The sequence below is a fragment of the Centroberyx gerrardi genome, chromosome 18 (assembly GCF_048128805.1).
Source record: "Centroberyx gerrardi isolate f3 chromosome 18, fCenGer3.hap1.cur.20231027, whole genome shotgun sequence".
Lineage (NCBI taxonomy): Eukaryota > Metazoa > Chordata > Actinopteri > Beryciformes > Berycidae > Centroberyx > Centroberyx gerrardi.
This window is the reverse complement of record NC_136014.1, coordinates 21607651-21623391: the sequence shown is the minus strand read 5'-3', so window position 1 is coordinate 21623391 and position 15741 is coordinate 21607651. Positions and strand designations below refer to the sequence as shown.

Here is a 15741-nt window from a genome sequence, read left to right as displayed (position 1 = left end):
GTTTACAATGAACACTGTTGTCTTTTCGGGTGTAATGCTTCCGCCCGCTTGCTTCGCTTTCTTCTTCCTCTGTATAGGCGGTGAAAGTTAAATTGCGCCCTTGTGGCAGTAAATCATTTCCAAAAAAAATGAGAAATAGCACATAACGTACATTATCTACTAATATATGCTTGATCGATCAAATTGTTAACGGTGATTAATCGATTGTCGATTAATTAACATCACTACTCCCTTTCTCCATCCCTGCCTTCCCTCCCTTGCTCCTCCCTCTGCCCTCCGTCCCGTCCTCCTTCCTCTCCTTCCTCCCTCCTCACTTCCCTATCTTCCCTGCCTTCCTTCTCCCACCCTTGACTCTAATCCTGGGTAGTGAGATAGGTAATCTGCTAAGCGGCCTGGGCCAGTCACTGAGCTAGGATCGTTAATCCTCTAAGGAGTCTGCTGGCTGTGAGGTCATAGCTTTGTGAACTTTGCTCCCGGCAGAGTTACCGTCACCCCAGACGTCGTTTTTTTTCTCCTTCCTCTAATTGGTCCTCTGGCTGAGTGCTACGAGGTTGACAAGCAACATGTCTGGGGACGAGACGGTAAGGAATTTAACAGTTTACCGCCGCTCTTATCCAGGCTCAAACAGCATCGGCATGACAGAGGTGTCAGGTGTGTGTATGTGTTTGTGTGTTGTTGTTGTTGTTGTTGTTGTAATTGTATCCTTGTGAGAACCAGTTTAAGGTTTAGACCTTTGGAGTGAGGGCATTCTGGCTGGTCAGCAGATGTTCAAGGAAGTACAAGGATTTGTGTGTGTGTGTGTGTGTGTGATTATGTGAGGGTTATGTGTATGTGTGTTTGGGAGGATTTTGGGTCTTTGCTTTTGTTTGTTTATTTTAGGTGTGTGTTTGTGAGTACATACTGTATGATTTTATGAGAGTGTGAGTATATATGACAGATTTTAGATATGCAGTTTGTGATTTTTTTTTTTTTATAATTTTGTATCTGTGATTTCAGATGTGTATGTGTATCTGGATATAGATTTAATTGGATGAAATCAACATAGGGATCACTGCTAGATCGCTGCTCACTTGAGGTGATTATCAGATCCATGAATGCCAAGTTGATGCTTGTGTCCTTGTGGAGAACGTTCAGCCCAAGCTGTGTTGGAAAGAACAAGCCTCTCAAGACCACAAGCACCGAGAACACATCTTTACAGTTTGAGTGCTGTGTGCTTGATGTCACGCGATCAATGAAGACACACAGCTGTTCATTTCATCTCAATACTATAGATTATAGTGCTGTTCGGTTGTGATGTCTCATTCTTGTATGGAATCTCGGGGCTTCCCATTCGTTCCCATCGGCCAAGTCGGGAAGCTTCTGGGATTTTTATCCATCCTCTGCCCTCGCGTTGTTTTGCTTTTGAATTGTACTTTGGCTGTTAGATATTATGTCAAACACGCAACGGAGGACACAAGAACGCATGAAAAACACATATTAAGAAAGACCCTATGTTTGTCGAGTTCGTTGAAAGAACAGTTGGTCCCATTATTTTACACACTTAGACCCTGTTTACACTTGGTTTTAAAATGCGTCTTGGGCGATCGGATCACAAGTGGACAGCCGAGACACATCGCTGTTTACACCTGTGTTTGTCATGCGTCTCCAAGGTGTCCAGCTGACCACTTGTGTTCAGATGTCGTTACTGCCTACGTGACTTCCGCTAGAAGGTCAAAGGGCCCCGTGCACAGTTATTAAGTCAGTCTGTCACCAGACAAGAAAAACAAAAAAAAAAAAATTGTTTAGCACGGGCTAGCTAAGAAAACGACAATGTTTCAAGAACTAATATACATGTACGGGCTATTCCAACTGTTGAGATTGACAGGACCGTTGGCGGGCTGTCACCAAAACAACCACCACGTCCTGCATAGATGACGTATTTTCCTGTTACGTCCTTGTCGGGGACGCATCAGGACACATTAGCGTTTACACTACAAAAGATATGTGGTCAAATGCGTCCCAGACCACCTCGGCAAGTGGTTTGAGTGATCGGATCACAATGCGTCTTGGTGGTCGTTTACACTTGTATTTAGCGCTGTCCACTTGTGATCCGATCGCCCAAGACGCATTTTAAAACCAAGTCTAAACAGGGTCTTAGTGTATGTGCACTCTAATCAACAACCCTGCTGTGTGGAATAAAGTGTGTATGTGTGAGAACTGGTGAGGTGTAGTCACACGTTTTCAGCTGTCATTAGACGCCCCTTCAGACTCCTCTCTCCGCTGTCAGATAGTGAGAGGTCCGAGAGAATCACACCTCTGCAGCGAGACTCCTAATTTAGCTGACAAAGTGACTCCTGCGTATGTGAGAAGGATGACAAGTAATTGTTCTGCGTTCAAATCCGTCTTGCGCTGCTGCTGTCACATTTCTCTCTCTTCACTTTCTTGTCAACCTTCTCTCTCTCTACTTTCCGAAACAGAACTGTGAAGCTGCAGCCTGATGCTGTTAAGATCAGTTCATCTGCGTCATTGCCTCTGTTTCTCTCCGTCTGTTTTTCTGTCTCTTTTTCTTTCTTTGTCTCTCTCTCGCTGCCTTGTACACACACGCACACACCCACACACACACACACACACACACAGCTGGACTTCCTCTACAGTGGAATTGCAAAGTCAGCGTGTGTGAACCAGGAAGTGGATGATGAACTGGGTCATTGTCCAAATACACACTCTCTCTCTCACACTCTCTCTCTCTCTCTCTCTCCCTCTCCCTCTCTTATTACTCACTCACTGTATGGTTACAGCAATGCCACTTTTTTGCTGCCGTTTTCAGCTCCAAGTATGACATTTTTAAGTACAGGCCGATGCTGAGCGCCAGTCTGAGCATTTGAATAAGAGCCTTAGTTTGGTTTCAGTGGACTAAACTGATTGGGATATCATATAAGCCACTTTTTCCTGACAGAAGTTGTTTTGCTTTGATTTCTGACTTGTTACACACAACTCCCAACAGTATTCCTTTTTGCAGTCTGCACTAACTCAGTTTCTGGGATCATATTTTGAATATTCTGTTTTCATTCATGAAGGGATACTTTGGAATATAAAGATTCACATACAGAGCTTTTCCTGAATAAGGACTTAACAGGGATATTACAGGATGCTACATTGCTACTATTTTAGTGCTATATGAAGAGTTTCATTCTAAAATGCACATATCCATTTTGGGAAAAAAATTGCAACCTGAAATTCAATCAAAGCCGATATTTCAAGAAAGCAGATCGCCAGAAATTTTACTTTTTAGTGAGCAAAGGCCTTAAGATAACTTTAACAGCAACCCATATTGTGATTTACTTTAATACAAACAATCATTTTGTGTGTGTGTTGAATTGTTTTCAAATCGTGGATTTGAAAACATCTTATTTTGCCATGAAACTCCTCATATGCCCCTAATACTGTAATAATGTCATGCTACCTAAAAATCTGAAAAGGAGCATGTGCTACTCTTGAAATTCAAAGGGTGGGAATTTAAAATTATTTTCAAAGCTCACGCTCTTGACACTGTATAACCTTGTCATTGGCTGTCATCCAGAATAATGTGTGCATGTACACACTCATTCATACTCCATATATTTCTACTTGCCCCCATCTGTATACTCACTGCATAATATCCTGACAGTATTATGTGAAGGTGTGATGTGGACTTTGCGCCGTTGTCAAGGAGTTACCCAGGCTGGGAGAATCTGACACTTATGTTTTACGGCCTGGCTGCAAGCGGTGATTGAGATCATTTGCGATAGCTAGATTTAGCATGAGTGGGCCGTACCTTGTACAATGGTGCATTGAGCGCTGAAAGCAGGTTGCCATAGTTATAGTTTGTTTTGTGATGTGGGCTGAAGATAGAGAGAGAGAGACAGAAGAAGGGAGAATGAGGGAAGGAGGAATAATTCCAGGATGTTTTTTTAGCATTCCTTGGAGATTGTGTGTGTGTGTGTGTGTGTGTGTGTGTGTGTGTTCTTGTATTTCCATACTTATGAGGACCAAATGTCCTCACAAAGATAGAGAGATGAAGAAAATTTTCCAAAAAGAGGACATTTTGCACCCTTTACACCTGGCATTAACCATGCATTTTGTATCCAGATTGTGTCTAGATCTGATGCAGCTGGATTATATTTCCACCTGGCAGTAAAATATGTCTCCAGTGTACACATTGAAATCTGATTTCTCTTTCCCTCGCCAAAACGCAGATTGTCACACATGTCGCTTCCTCTTGTAATATTTCCATCCTTTAAAACTGAAAGTAAACACCTTGTCTTGCTTCGTCCCCATCCATGAGTGTCTTGATAACTAATTTTTGACAAGCATGTTACTATCTGAGCTGCCTGCCTCCTGTTTGTTTTGCAGGTGTTCCTTGGTTGGATTTGTGCATGAAAGTTTATTTTTGATTATGTAGCTCCTATATGTGGATTGGAGACGCATTGCATTTACACTTTGTTGTTAATGAGGCCAAACCATAGACTGTGAAAAAAGATGGACGTAGTGAATGTGACGTCACCCATTGGCTTTCTGAAGGGCTGTTTTGAAGCCTGGAGACTGGGTTTGTGGTCGGTGCCATGTTGACATTTTTTGGAGCCAGAGTAGACAAAGCGACGCAAAGGGTGGAGTTTGGGTTGTCTGCAGAGCCGCAGCGCCGCCTAATATTGGCCCATAATTGGCGACCTGTCGATCACTAGGCAAACAACCCCATTTTATATCCATTATATCCTGTTAATGACACAATTATTTTGAAAATCGCCATGAGGAAACTTTAGAAGAAGTGAAATCATCTACTGAGGCCATAACCTCTTGTCGAAAAAATGTATTGACTTTACAATTTTAGCGAGAAGTTGGGTTGTGGTCCCATTGATGGGTTGTGGTCCCATTGACTTGCATGGAGTTGGGCTGGGTTTGGAGTCTTTTTGGAGCCAGCCCCTAGCGGACATTAGAGGAACTGCCGCCTGCCGCCACTTCTGTATTGGCTTCAAAATTCACCCATGGTTTTGGCCGCTTGGACCAAATGCATCTCTGACTATCTCTGGAAGAGGTTTGGACGATCAGACCTTCAATTTGTCTTGGCTGCATGGATTTTATGCATTTTGCGCTATACGACTAGAATCTGATCACCCAGGATGCATGTTAAGGTTACAATTAATATTAGGTTAGGGTAATATTTAAGGTTAGGCTAGGGTTAAGGGATGAATGTAGTCAATGAAGATTGGATATTGAATGGATTACCCGACCTGGATGCCTGTAGCTGGTGATAACTCTCTGCCTCCTTTGACCTTTACCTCACTGACCCCCATTCCCTGATACTGTAACCTCCTTAGAGCGGCTGCGTCTTCTGGGCTTACCAGCACTTAGTTACAGTTTACTGCACACACTGCAACAGACTCCTCCTGCTTAGAACTGACCTTGTGTGCTGACCAGGGATCAGCCTCACCTTTGCAACAGTATTCATTTTCACACCAGTTTTAGATTCAGTAGTAGTCTGGTGGACGTTGTGCTCTGTATATATTAACACACGTCTGTGATTGGTTAATAATAAACCACAGCCGCAGTGATAAGTATGCATTTTCATTTGCTAATCTGCAAGAGTAAATGCATGTCTGTGATTGGATTACATAAACTATGATTTAAGTTTTCTTTTATCAAGGATAGTTGTCATTTGCCATGGTATAGATTTTCTACTTGTCATAGTCATTATTAACAAAATAATAAAAACAAAACAATGGTATTTTGTATATATTAAGCATATTTATGCTTATTATATACAATATATACAGTATATAATCATTTTATATATATGCTAACATTGTGTATTCTATCACTTGCCCATATAGACAGTCTGGAAAAGAATGGAAGATACAATATGATAGTTTTCAGGTCATGAAATGCTTGGGAAATGGATAAAAATGTCTGGAAAAAGTTGTTGTTGAGTCCTGATACACATGAGGAGGAGTAGCACTAACAGCAGTACAACAAAAGTATTTGAACACATTCAGATCACATTCAAAGAGAGATATGTGGAGTCATTAGGAATAGAAACCACATACAAAAGAAAAAATTCAAGCTATTTTGCTTGACATCCTGTGGTTAAATGATCATTTAAGTAGTTAGAGAAGATAACACTGACATCTCCTGCCATAAAGTTTGATATGTAGAAACAAAACGCTGCTTCCCGCTCACCGCTGTCTTTCCTCTGTGTTTTCAGGAGGTGAAGAAGGAAGGCAAAGAGGCCAAGGAAACGAAAAATGAGGCGAAGGAGGAGTCCTGTCAGCCCCAGAGGAGGGAGAAGAGTGCGGGGAACGTGGCCCACCTGGTTCAGAGGATGAGCACCATCGGCATCCCGACTGGTGGCTTCCAGCCTCACGCACAGCCACCAGCACCCAGGAAGAGTATGTTGCTGTAGGGGCGTGCGTGTATGTGTGTGTGTGTGTATGCATGTCTGTACACGTTGTAGCTCTCATTTATCTTGCTTGGAGTACCCTAGTTTAATACATCCATGGGCGTACCAGATGGGTGGGGCTTACTGCATCAGGCCATGTTAGTGTTATTTAGTTGTCAATGACAGAAACATGTAGACTAAATACTAAACTATACGTCTAAACTTGTTGCCGTTCATTGCATTGTCCTGTCTGATACTCCAAGCAGGTTAAAACAAAGTTAAGAATTACTTTCAAATATTATTTCACCCATGACTGCTTTTTGTGTGTGTGTGTGTTTGTGTATGCTGCATACCTCCAACATGCCCAGTCTTGCTCAAAGTCCTGCTCCTATCAGGAGTACAATTGATCTTTCTCTGTTCTCCCCTCACCTCAGTTTACCATTCTCACGCAGTGGAACTCGACCCAAGGCAAAAATCCACCCGAAAACAGATTAACACTGTTACAAAAAAACAGCTATTTGCGATGTACCGTGCATTTCTGGGACCATTTTGTGGTTTGGTGGTATATTTTTCTTATTCCTGTGAACAAGTGGCCAAACGCAGATGATAGACGTCATGTTGAGATATTTTCAGCTCAGCTACAATGGAGTTTGGTAAACGTTAAGTTTTGGTGTCAGTCCCTCAGAATCAAAGATAGAGGGCTTCTTTCTAGATTCACCATTTTGCATTTTGATGTTCAACAATCATACAGAGAGAAATCCATCGTAGAAGAGGCAGAGAGTCCAATTTCTCCACTGACAGTAGCCTCAATATACCAGAATGCAATGCAGCCACAAGACACGTGTTCTGAGTAAGGGGCACGATTCTTGCTTTTTCTTGATGGGAAGAACTCTAGCTCTCTTGCACTGTTAAATGGGAAAAGTGGAAAGTGAACATCAATCAACGTAGGCAAGGTGCTGTTAAGCTATACAAGTAGATTGCAAAAGGGAGCTGCTGTATGTCCCAGTATGCAGGGATCTTTTTAATTTTCCCCCACAATAAAATCGGTCTACGGATCAGTTTCCTTCCTTCGTTTGTTCATTCGTTTGTCTGTCATGCACAATATCTCACACACCACTGATTGGATTTTGATGAAAAGCTGGGAAACTATGCAGCTCACCACTTTGTTGTGGCATGTTCAGTTACACTGAAGTTACACTGATTAGTCCAAGGGGGCGCTACATTGTTTGTTTGTTTGTCCATGTGTCACACGTGATATCTCAGACACCACTGATCGTATTATGAAAAAACTTGGGGGAATGATTTATCTCACCACTGCCTTTTGGTGTTTTCGAAATTGCACTAATTGGCCCAAGGAGGGGGCTGCATTTGCAACAATTACAGGTCAAAACCAGGTGATATATTTATTACAGATTGGCCCAAAGGGGGATTGCACCATTTGTGGGGAATATGTTTATTGTTGCCATGTTTATTCTCAGGTGACATCAAATGTTTATGAACTGGGACCCAATAAAATGTATTCTGTCACCCTGGGCCCGAGGCTCATTGAAACACAACCTTGTATTCTTGCCATGTGGGGTTGACTGATTAATTGGTTTGTTTGTTGATTAGAGAATGTAAATGAATATTCATCCCAGGGCAATACCCTTTGTTTTTAGTGTGGTCCCAGATGGAGCACAATAAATAACCAAGAGACATAACAATAAGCAAAAGCACATCAGTCCACGCTTTAAGCTTCTCCACTTGTGTATATTCTGCTGGTGTTGCTTGTCAAGCTGCTACTGTTTCTGCTGTTTGCTTTCCCCATTTTAAGTCAACACCAACTCTTCTTTGGTGGTGGTGGAATTTTCTGCAGGCAGCTGTGCTTGTTCAGCAGGGTGTGTCCGCTGCCTGACAAAGGATCACCTTGCTGAAAAGTCCCAGAGTTCCTTGCAGGGGCGGGTTGTTGTTCTCCCTCCACTTCCTGGATTGCCTGTCCCAGTTCCCACACTGCCCCCCTTAGGCATGCAGGAGGAGACAGAGACACACGTACACAGACAAGCTCTTCCAGTTCAAATAGAAAACATAATCACTTGCACGCACACACACACACACACACACACACACACACACACACACACACACACACACACACACACACACACACACACACACACACACACACACACAGCTGTGACGCCACGGAGCAGGTACTGGACTAACTGGTGTGTTCTTCCCTGCCTTTGTCCTCCCAGAGCCTAAAAAGCGACAGTGCAAGGTGCTGTTTGAGTATCTGCCGCAGAACGAAGATGAGCTGGAGCTTAAGATCGGAGACATCATAGAGATCACTGAGGAGGTACGTCTAATGTCCTCATCTGACTAAGTCACTCGGATTATATGTGATGGTCCAAGACGTCTAACTTGCTCACCTTCAGTGAGTTTCCAAACACTAGCCCTCTATATATGACATATGTTTCTTCATATGTAAAGCTGGAAGTGGGTGGTCATAGATGTCAGTGAGGCGGGAGGTGCATGTGTGATTATTGTTAATAGTATTAGCCTATTGCTTCGTGCTCTGTAAAGGCCTGGTTGTTTCCTGTTTGAGTGAAGCAAATGAGAAAGAAATTTGCTATGATATTTGCATTAGCCTTGCCTTGTTTAATTGCAGATCTTGTAGTATTTGGGCTAAACTAAACAGCTGGCTGCAATTTGTAATGTATAATTAGATCACATCTTTTATGTTAATCTGTTATGTAGGGGGAATATTTCAACTATATGTATTCAGCCATAGTAAGATACAGTGGCTGTTATTGGTTATTTGTGTTGGTGGCAAGCCAGGACATGTAAAACACATGGGATTAAGCAGTGGACAGTATGTGCAACAAGTAGTGCTCTTAATCTGTTGCTGTATGATTTTGGGAATTCTGTTTTGGTGGGCCACGACAAATACATCACCAAATGTAAAACACTGTATTAACTTTGCTGCCTTTTTAGCCAATATTCACCTGATTGGATTTATTAGTGATTGGAAACATGATTTTGATGCTGCCTAAATTTCTGAAATGTCAGACCTGGGTACCTGCCACCTATGAGTAGATTAATGACATGTTTCATTAATTCCATTTTATGTTTTATTTTATTTCAGTCCAATTTCATTTTTGGGGGGGGGGAATTGCATTTGATTAGGATTGATAGTGATGCATATGCCATTTGGTGGACACATTATCCAAAGTATCTTACAGTACCATGAGTGCATACGTGTTAAGCATGAGTGAAAGTTGAATCCCTCTAACTGCTGAGCTATATGGACCTCACAACAGCCAAACCTTGATGTTTAAAAATGTAGGGCTGGGCGGATTAGTGAAATGTGTTGTGTGTGTGTGTGCAGGTTGAAGAAGGCTGGTGGAGCGGCACCGCGAACGGCAAGTCGGGACTCTTTCCCTCCAACTTTGTCAAAGAGGTGGACGGGACAGGAGAGGAGGTAGAGTCCAACGACGCCACAGCAGACGAGACAGGTGAGAGAGAGAGAGAACAATGTGAAGAGTACATCCTGGTTGTAATGATACTGGAGAAGCAGTGCTGGAATTGTATATGCTTGAGTTGACACAGTATCACGACAGCAAAGAGATTCCTGCTATCTGGTTTTCCATCTTTCTATTCTTCTTTGACTTAAATGTGATTGTTATTCTGTGTGAAGTCTTTTCGATTTTTGACATTTGTTCAGGGATATTGACACGAGCTCCCAGAATAGCGGTGGTAAATTCTGTCTGTTTTTACTGCTTGTTCATTCAGCCAGCTCTCTTCAGCAGATCACACAAACCAACCAACATTCTGCAGTTTATTTTTTATTGTAAAAATCTGTTTGGTGACTGGGGGAAATCGCTGGAGAATTTGGGAATCAGTCAGCCATTGTTGCTGGTTGTAGGACGTTTTCTACTCATGTTTATGAAGTGAAACTGGGAGAAAATTTAGTGATACAGTTGCACATGTGTGACTGCAGCTTGGCTCCAGTATCACCATGAAGGCAAGGTCCGCTTAAAATAATGGTTCAGAGGTCAGACGGATTACTTTCTGCACTTCTCCGTTTGTCTTCTCTTTTGTCTGGTTGAGATATTGGAGTATTGTTTGTGAAAAGCTTTTCAACATAGTTTCCGCATTGTTCCTTTTGCAGAAGGAAATATAAGTAAGACTAAGTTTAGTAATCGAGCTATTCAGGTTTGATTGCAGCTCAGGTGGAACAAGCCTCAACAGGCAGGCTAGCTAGTTAAGGATTTAGTTTGGCGGCTCGATCTCTCCAAACCTTTTGTCTGCTTTTTATATGACTAGGAGGTACAGTAGTTCTTTAAACAGCTATTTGTGGTGTGTGTGCACGCATTTGAGGATGAACAGCTGTAGGTCTGATATTGTAGGAGTATGTGTGTGTTGGGCCATGTTTGATTTGAATGTGCGTGTGTTTTTTTGTGCCTTTGCCTGCAACTATGCATGGGTGTGGACTTTTATGTTGATGTAAGCTAATGTTATATAGATGTGATGGGTGTAATGAGTGGGAATGTTATGCAGCGCTAGCCACACTACAAGTCTCCCATCTTTAATCTGTCCTGCATTAGCGCTGCAGACATTCTTTTAAATTCCTTTTCAGTCTTTATTCGAATGTTATACAGATTTGTTTTTGCACAAACACAATCTTAGCCCCTTCTGGTGGCTAGAAAGAGAACAGAATGTGGATTTCCCAAACAAATGGGAGTGGAGCAGCAGGAAAGAAAGCAGTAGGATGTGTAGACTGCCTTTAGTCACCTTCTCTCTCGCCCTTTAACCTCCGCTCCCCAGACGGAAGTGGTAAGGACGCCGCTGTCACCCCCACCTCGCCTCACTCCTCCCCGGGGAACGGAGTCATCGCCCAGCCCAAGAAGATCCGAGGGGTCGGCTTCGGAGACATTTTCAGAGAAGGGTCGGTCAAGCTGAGGGTCCGGCTGCCCAGCCCCGAAACAGAGGAGAAGAAGGACAAAGTGAGTGTGATGCACCGCCTCTCGCAGGTTACACCGTGCGCTTGGAAAACAACGAACACAAGAAATGAAAAGCATGATGTTCTGTCCTTTCTGTACATTTTACAGAAGTGACACATAGAAATAGAGAGTACAACATGCAGAAATATTAGATGAAAAAAACTCCTAGTTGGTTACAGGTAGTTTGAATCAACAGAACAGAGTCTAGTGCTCTAATCAGTCTACATCAAATCCCTGTGGAGTAGTGTTGCACATAGTACTGGTACTGAAAAAGTACCTTGGTATTGGACAGTATGGCAGTATCTTAAAATAAGACATCTGTTTCAAGATATTATCATTTGTTTCAACAACATTCTTGAAACCATCTGAATTGTGTTCAAAAGTGAAATGACCTCACCCCTTCTATGTTTTTCATTTGTTTAAACAAAGTACAAAATTAGGACTCTATGCAGTAATATATTGGTTGTTAAGAGAGAGAGAGAGAGAGAAGCTTTTCACAGAACTTCACAGTTTAGTTCCTGATGCCATTAGCACTTTGACACCTCTGCTGAAATGCACACATCTACATGTTTTCACAGAGAGATGTGCAAAGAAACAAATTCCTCATTGTACTGTGTTCAGTACGGCAACTGAAGTACTCCTTAATTCCTTAACAATAGATTTGATTTAGCACTTGATTTCAACTCTGAAGAAAATAATTTTGGTCAGTTTGAGTCATATGAGAGGAGTCACAACCACGAGTTGTTTTGCTACAGGGCCACATCAGCTCTGTATTATCACAAATCCATAACAGGACAGTGGGTTTTCATTGTTTTTGTTTCTTGGCATGTGCAACAAATTTCTGGTCTTGGATGGGCCAATTCTGATTTTTTTCTTTGTTAACATTCAACATTTATTTTTCAGTTGTTTTATATGGACAAGAAAACCCTTTGGATTTCCATTGGATTGGGGCCAGTGATGTTATTCTGGTCTAGTTGAGGTGTGCTGACAAGGTCAATTTATTTGCAAAAAGATGAAATTAGTCCCATTAACATTACTTTCCTACATGTACAAGCAGTTCCTTGTTTAGACCATGTGACCCTTTTATATTTAGAGCTAGCTTATTGTTGTGGAGACAGTTTCCCTGTCCAGTCTGACAGTGATTTGCCTAATATGATTTCGGAGGTCTGTTCACCCTTATTTACTGTCTAAACTGGCACATCCAGATTGATGTGAACTTTTTGTTTGTTGTGAATACAGACATTCTGTCTTCGTTCACATAACTCCAACTGGAAATAGCATCTCAGTCTGAAATTTTAGATCGGAGCTTCCTTTTCACCAATATCGTCCTAGCCAGCTGTTTTACTGTATACTGACTCCTACACCGATGTGGAATAGCGTGGAAAATGAATTTCACGATGTCCAGGTCTTTGGATTTACCCCAAAAAGTTTGCAAAATGCTATTGTTCAGTCTTGATGCACATATAACCACACAAGAAGATAAGATGAACTTTGTTGATCCCTCAAGGAACGGTGGGTATGTTTGCAGACCCACTGTCATTTCACATATTGGAATATTAGTTTTTTCTTTGTTTTTATTTATTTTCTGCTATAGAGTAATGTGAACTCCTTTGCAGTCACATTTCCCTGTCATTATTAGCGTACAGCATGTCCAGTCTTCTAATCTAGTCCTGAAATTAGGGTCTGGAAAAAGTCTGAATTTTGATATGGAAAACATGTAAAAGCCTTGATGAGGACATACTCAGGCCAATGGCATATTGATTTTACATAGTGACCTATAACAGATAACATAGGCTAGCTGCTTGATTAGTTGGCATGTAACTCCCTTCTGAAACTCTCCCCTCTTTTCCCTTTCTCTCTTCTTTACGACAGCCTCACTCTCTCCCTCTTTCACCCCTAACACGGCTCCCTTCACTCTCCTCCACTCCTCACATACCGCCACATGTCGCATGGCCTTGTACTGGCAGTCTGCACCTCTCCTCTTCACAGCATAGGATACCTTCATCTTGCCCTCGGCTAACCCACATAATCCACTCGCTGCTCTCCTCTCTCCCTGTAGCAGTATCAAAGACACAGCGACTTGCCAGTGAAATCAAAGGGATGCTGTGACATTTTCACCATTTTTGGCCGGGTTTTTCACATTATTGGAATTAAGTTTGCTCATTTATCCTCCAGCTACCTTAAAAGTGGCTATTACTGTGGCCTGCGTTTCTTATTGAAGTCAATGGATACGGCTAGCTGCAAGCTGATGAGAGATAGGAGCCAGTGAAATGCATTAGTTTCAATGAGCAATGATAATGTAGTTTTAACAGACTTGTAAATCGGATCTGGAAATTTTTTTATTTGCAAATAATTTGCAGTGTTTCTTTTAATCTGCTTGGAGTATCCAATGGGTGGAGTTTACATCAGGGAAATTCAGGTGGTGTCAGGTTGTCACTCACAGCAAAAGTCGATACTAAAATGTCTTTCAGATGCTTTCTTGTGATTGTCTAAACTTTCTGGCACTCACTGTATTATCCTAAGTGTAAAACTACGCCCATCTGGTACTTTAAGCAAGTTAAAACAAACACTTAAGAATTAATTGCTGTTACTGTTTGATACAGGTCTGGTGGCAGTACCGCAAAGTACCTGGCCAATACATATTTAAAACCAAAAAAGGAAATCTCTCAGTATTCCTTTCAGTTTCATCCTTTGTAGTGCCATGCTGTCTGTCTGCTTGCTTGTGACTCAAATACTCATCATCACTTACAAGTTCTAACATAAGACATTCCTTACGCAGCAGAAAAGGTAAAACACCACAAACCTGTTGTGTTTCACTGTTTGCTATCTTTCAGTAATATCTGTTTTTTCATGCCCCCCTTCCACCCCTGCTTTGATGATTTTGGCACCATACCAACTAACCACATTATTAACAGCATCATTCTCAACCGGCCAGTGACATGAAGGCATTCACATGGAGTCACGGTCAGATCGCTCAACCCATTCGGTTCAGACACAAGTTGCCTCCACATTACGCCGCACATCCGATCATGTCCAATAAATCATTTCCATCTGTGTGGTTTGCTTCATTTTAGCCAATCCCATCATTACCATCCGCTCCAAAGCCCGCCCATTCCAACCCGACAGACTCCCAGAGAACAGACGGAGACAGCAAATCGAAAGGTAAAGGACAGTAAAGGCACTTAAAGGGATACCTTGACATGTTGAGTGTTACTTGGTTATTTTGTCACCAGATACTTAAAAGGTTAAAAAGTTTCTCCATTTATCCTGGTTGCTTCTAATATTGGCTTGTTAGCATTATTTGAAGTCAAGGGACACCACTAGCCATCGTTAGGAACTTAATGAACTAAAATTCAAAATGTCAAGTATCCCTCCAAGTGAAAATGAAAAAATGACAATTTGAATGAGTGGTAAACCTTGTGTTGTACATGTGGTTGGAGAATGAGGATCCACATATCTTAACATTTACTTTCTAGCTTCAAACAGTATTCTAGGGATTCAGTTTCCCTCTTAAACCACTTAATTTATTCAATGCTACATGTGAGAAGCTTTTTGACATTTTAGAGGTACACAAAATTGTGTAACACAGCTTTAAGGAGAACGTGGATTTTAGGCTTGTGTGTGTTTGTGTGTGTAGATGTGTTTGTGCTTATCTGACATGCAAACTGTATACATGTACATCCATTATGCTGTTATGCTGCTTCCTTCTCTGCTTTTCTTTTTCATGTGAAAACATTGCGCACTGTACCTCTGTTGAAACCCCACTGTTCCTGTTTCCTCAGCAAAAGAGTACTGTAAGGTCACCTTTACTTTCGAGGCCACGAACGAGGACGAGCTGAGCCTGAGAGACGGTGATGTCATCCATATCCTGAGCAAGGTGAGCTCCCGCTGGTTTATATGCTGAATGTGGTCAAATCAGTGGCAAAACAAAACAAGTGGGCTTCTTTTACAACAGTGCAAAAGTTCAGTTACTATTTGTTTTTGCTGTGAAACCACCACTGAACTGTCTTGAACTGAGAATAAAGAAATTGCTCGCTCAACTCCAAACTCTTTTTGATGTCTTCAGGCTACAGATTCAAAAAAGGATGGAAGTTCGCACTACCAAATTAATTACAAATGCTTATTATAACGCACAGCAGCAGACAAAGAAACGATCGCGTTTCAGCACTAAGCCTTCATCAGCGGGAATTCATTTGGTAATGCTGACTTCCCTCTGAACTGAACATCAAAGCCCCATAACAGAGAGAAAGCACATTGAAAACCAGGAGCTGAACTAACCGAAATTCCCCTTGTAAGAGACACGTGTTCGGATCATATGGACGGCGTCATTCTAAAACGTTACACATAATGAAGTGTAAAATTTAAACA

The 15741-nt window shown here is 41.8% G+C and overlaps 1 protein-coding gene across 2 annotated transcripts in view; it reads left to right on the top strand.

Annotated features, from left to right (window-relative positions):
* cd2ap (CD2-associated protein) overlaps positions 1–15741 on the top strand; it is a 67955-nt gene that overhangs the window by 21155 nt on the left and 31059 nt on the right. For both annotated transcript variants that reach the window (XM_078289824.1, XM_078289825.1), the window contains exons 3-8: positions 6218–6401; positions 8626–8726; positions 9759–9885; positions 11198–11376; positions 14448–14535; positions 15156–15250. In XM_078289824.1, the coding sequence (XP_078145950.1) occupies positions 6218–6401; positions 8626–8726; positions 9759–9885; positions 11198–11376; positions 14448–14535; positions 15156–15250 (774 nt within the window). The remainder of the gene's footprint in view (positions 1–6217; positions 6402–8625; positions 8727–9758; positions 9886–11197; positions 11377–14447; positions 14536–15155; positions 15251–15741) is intronic.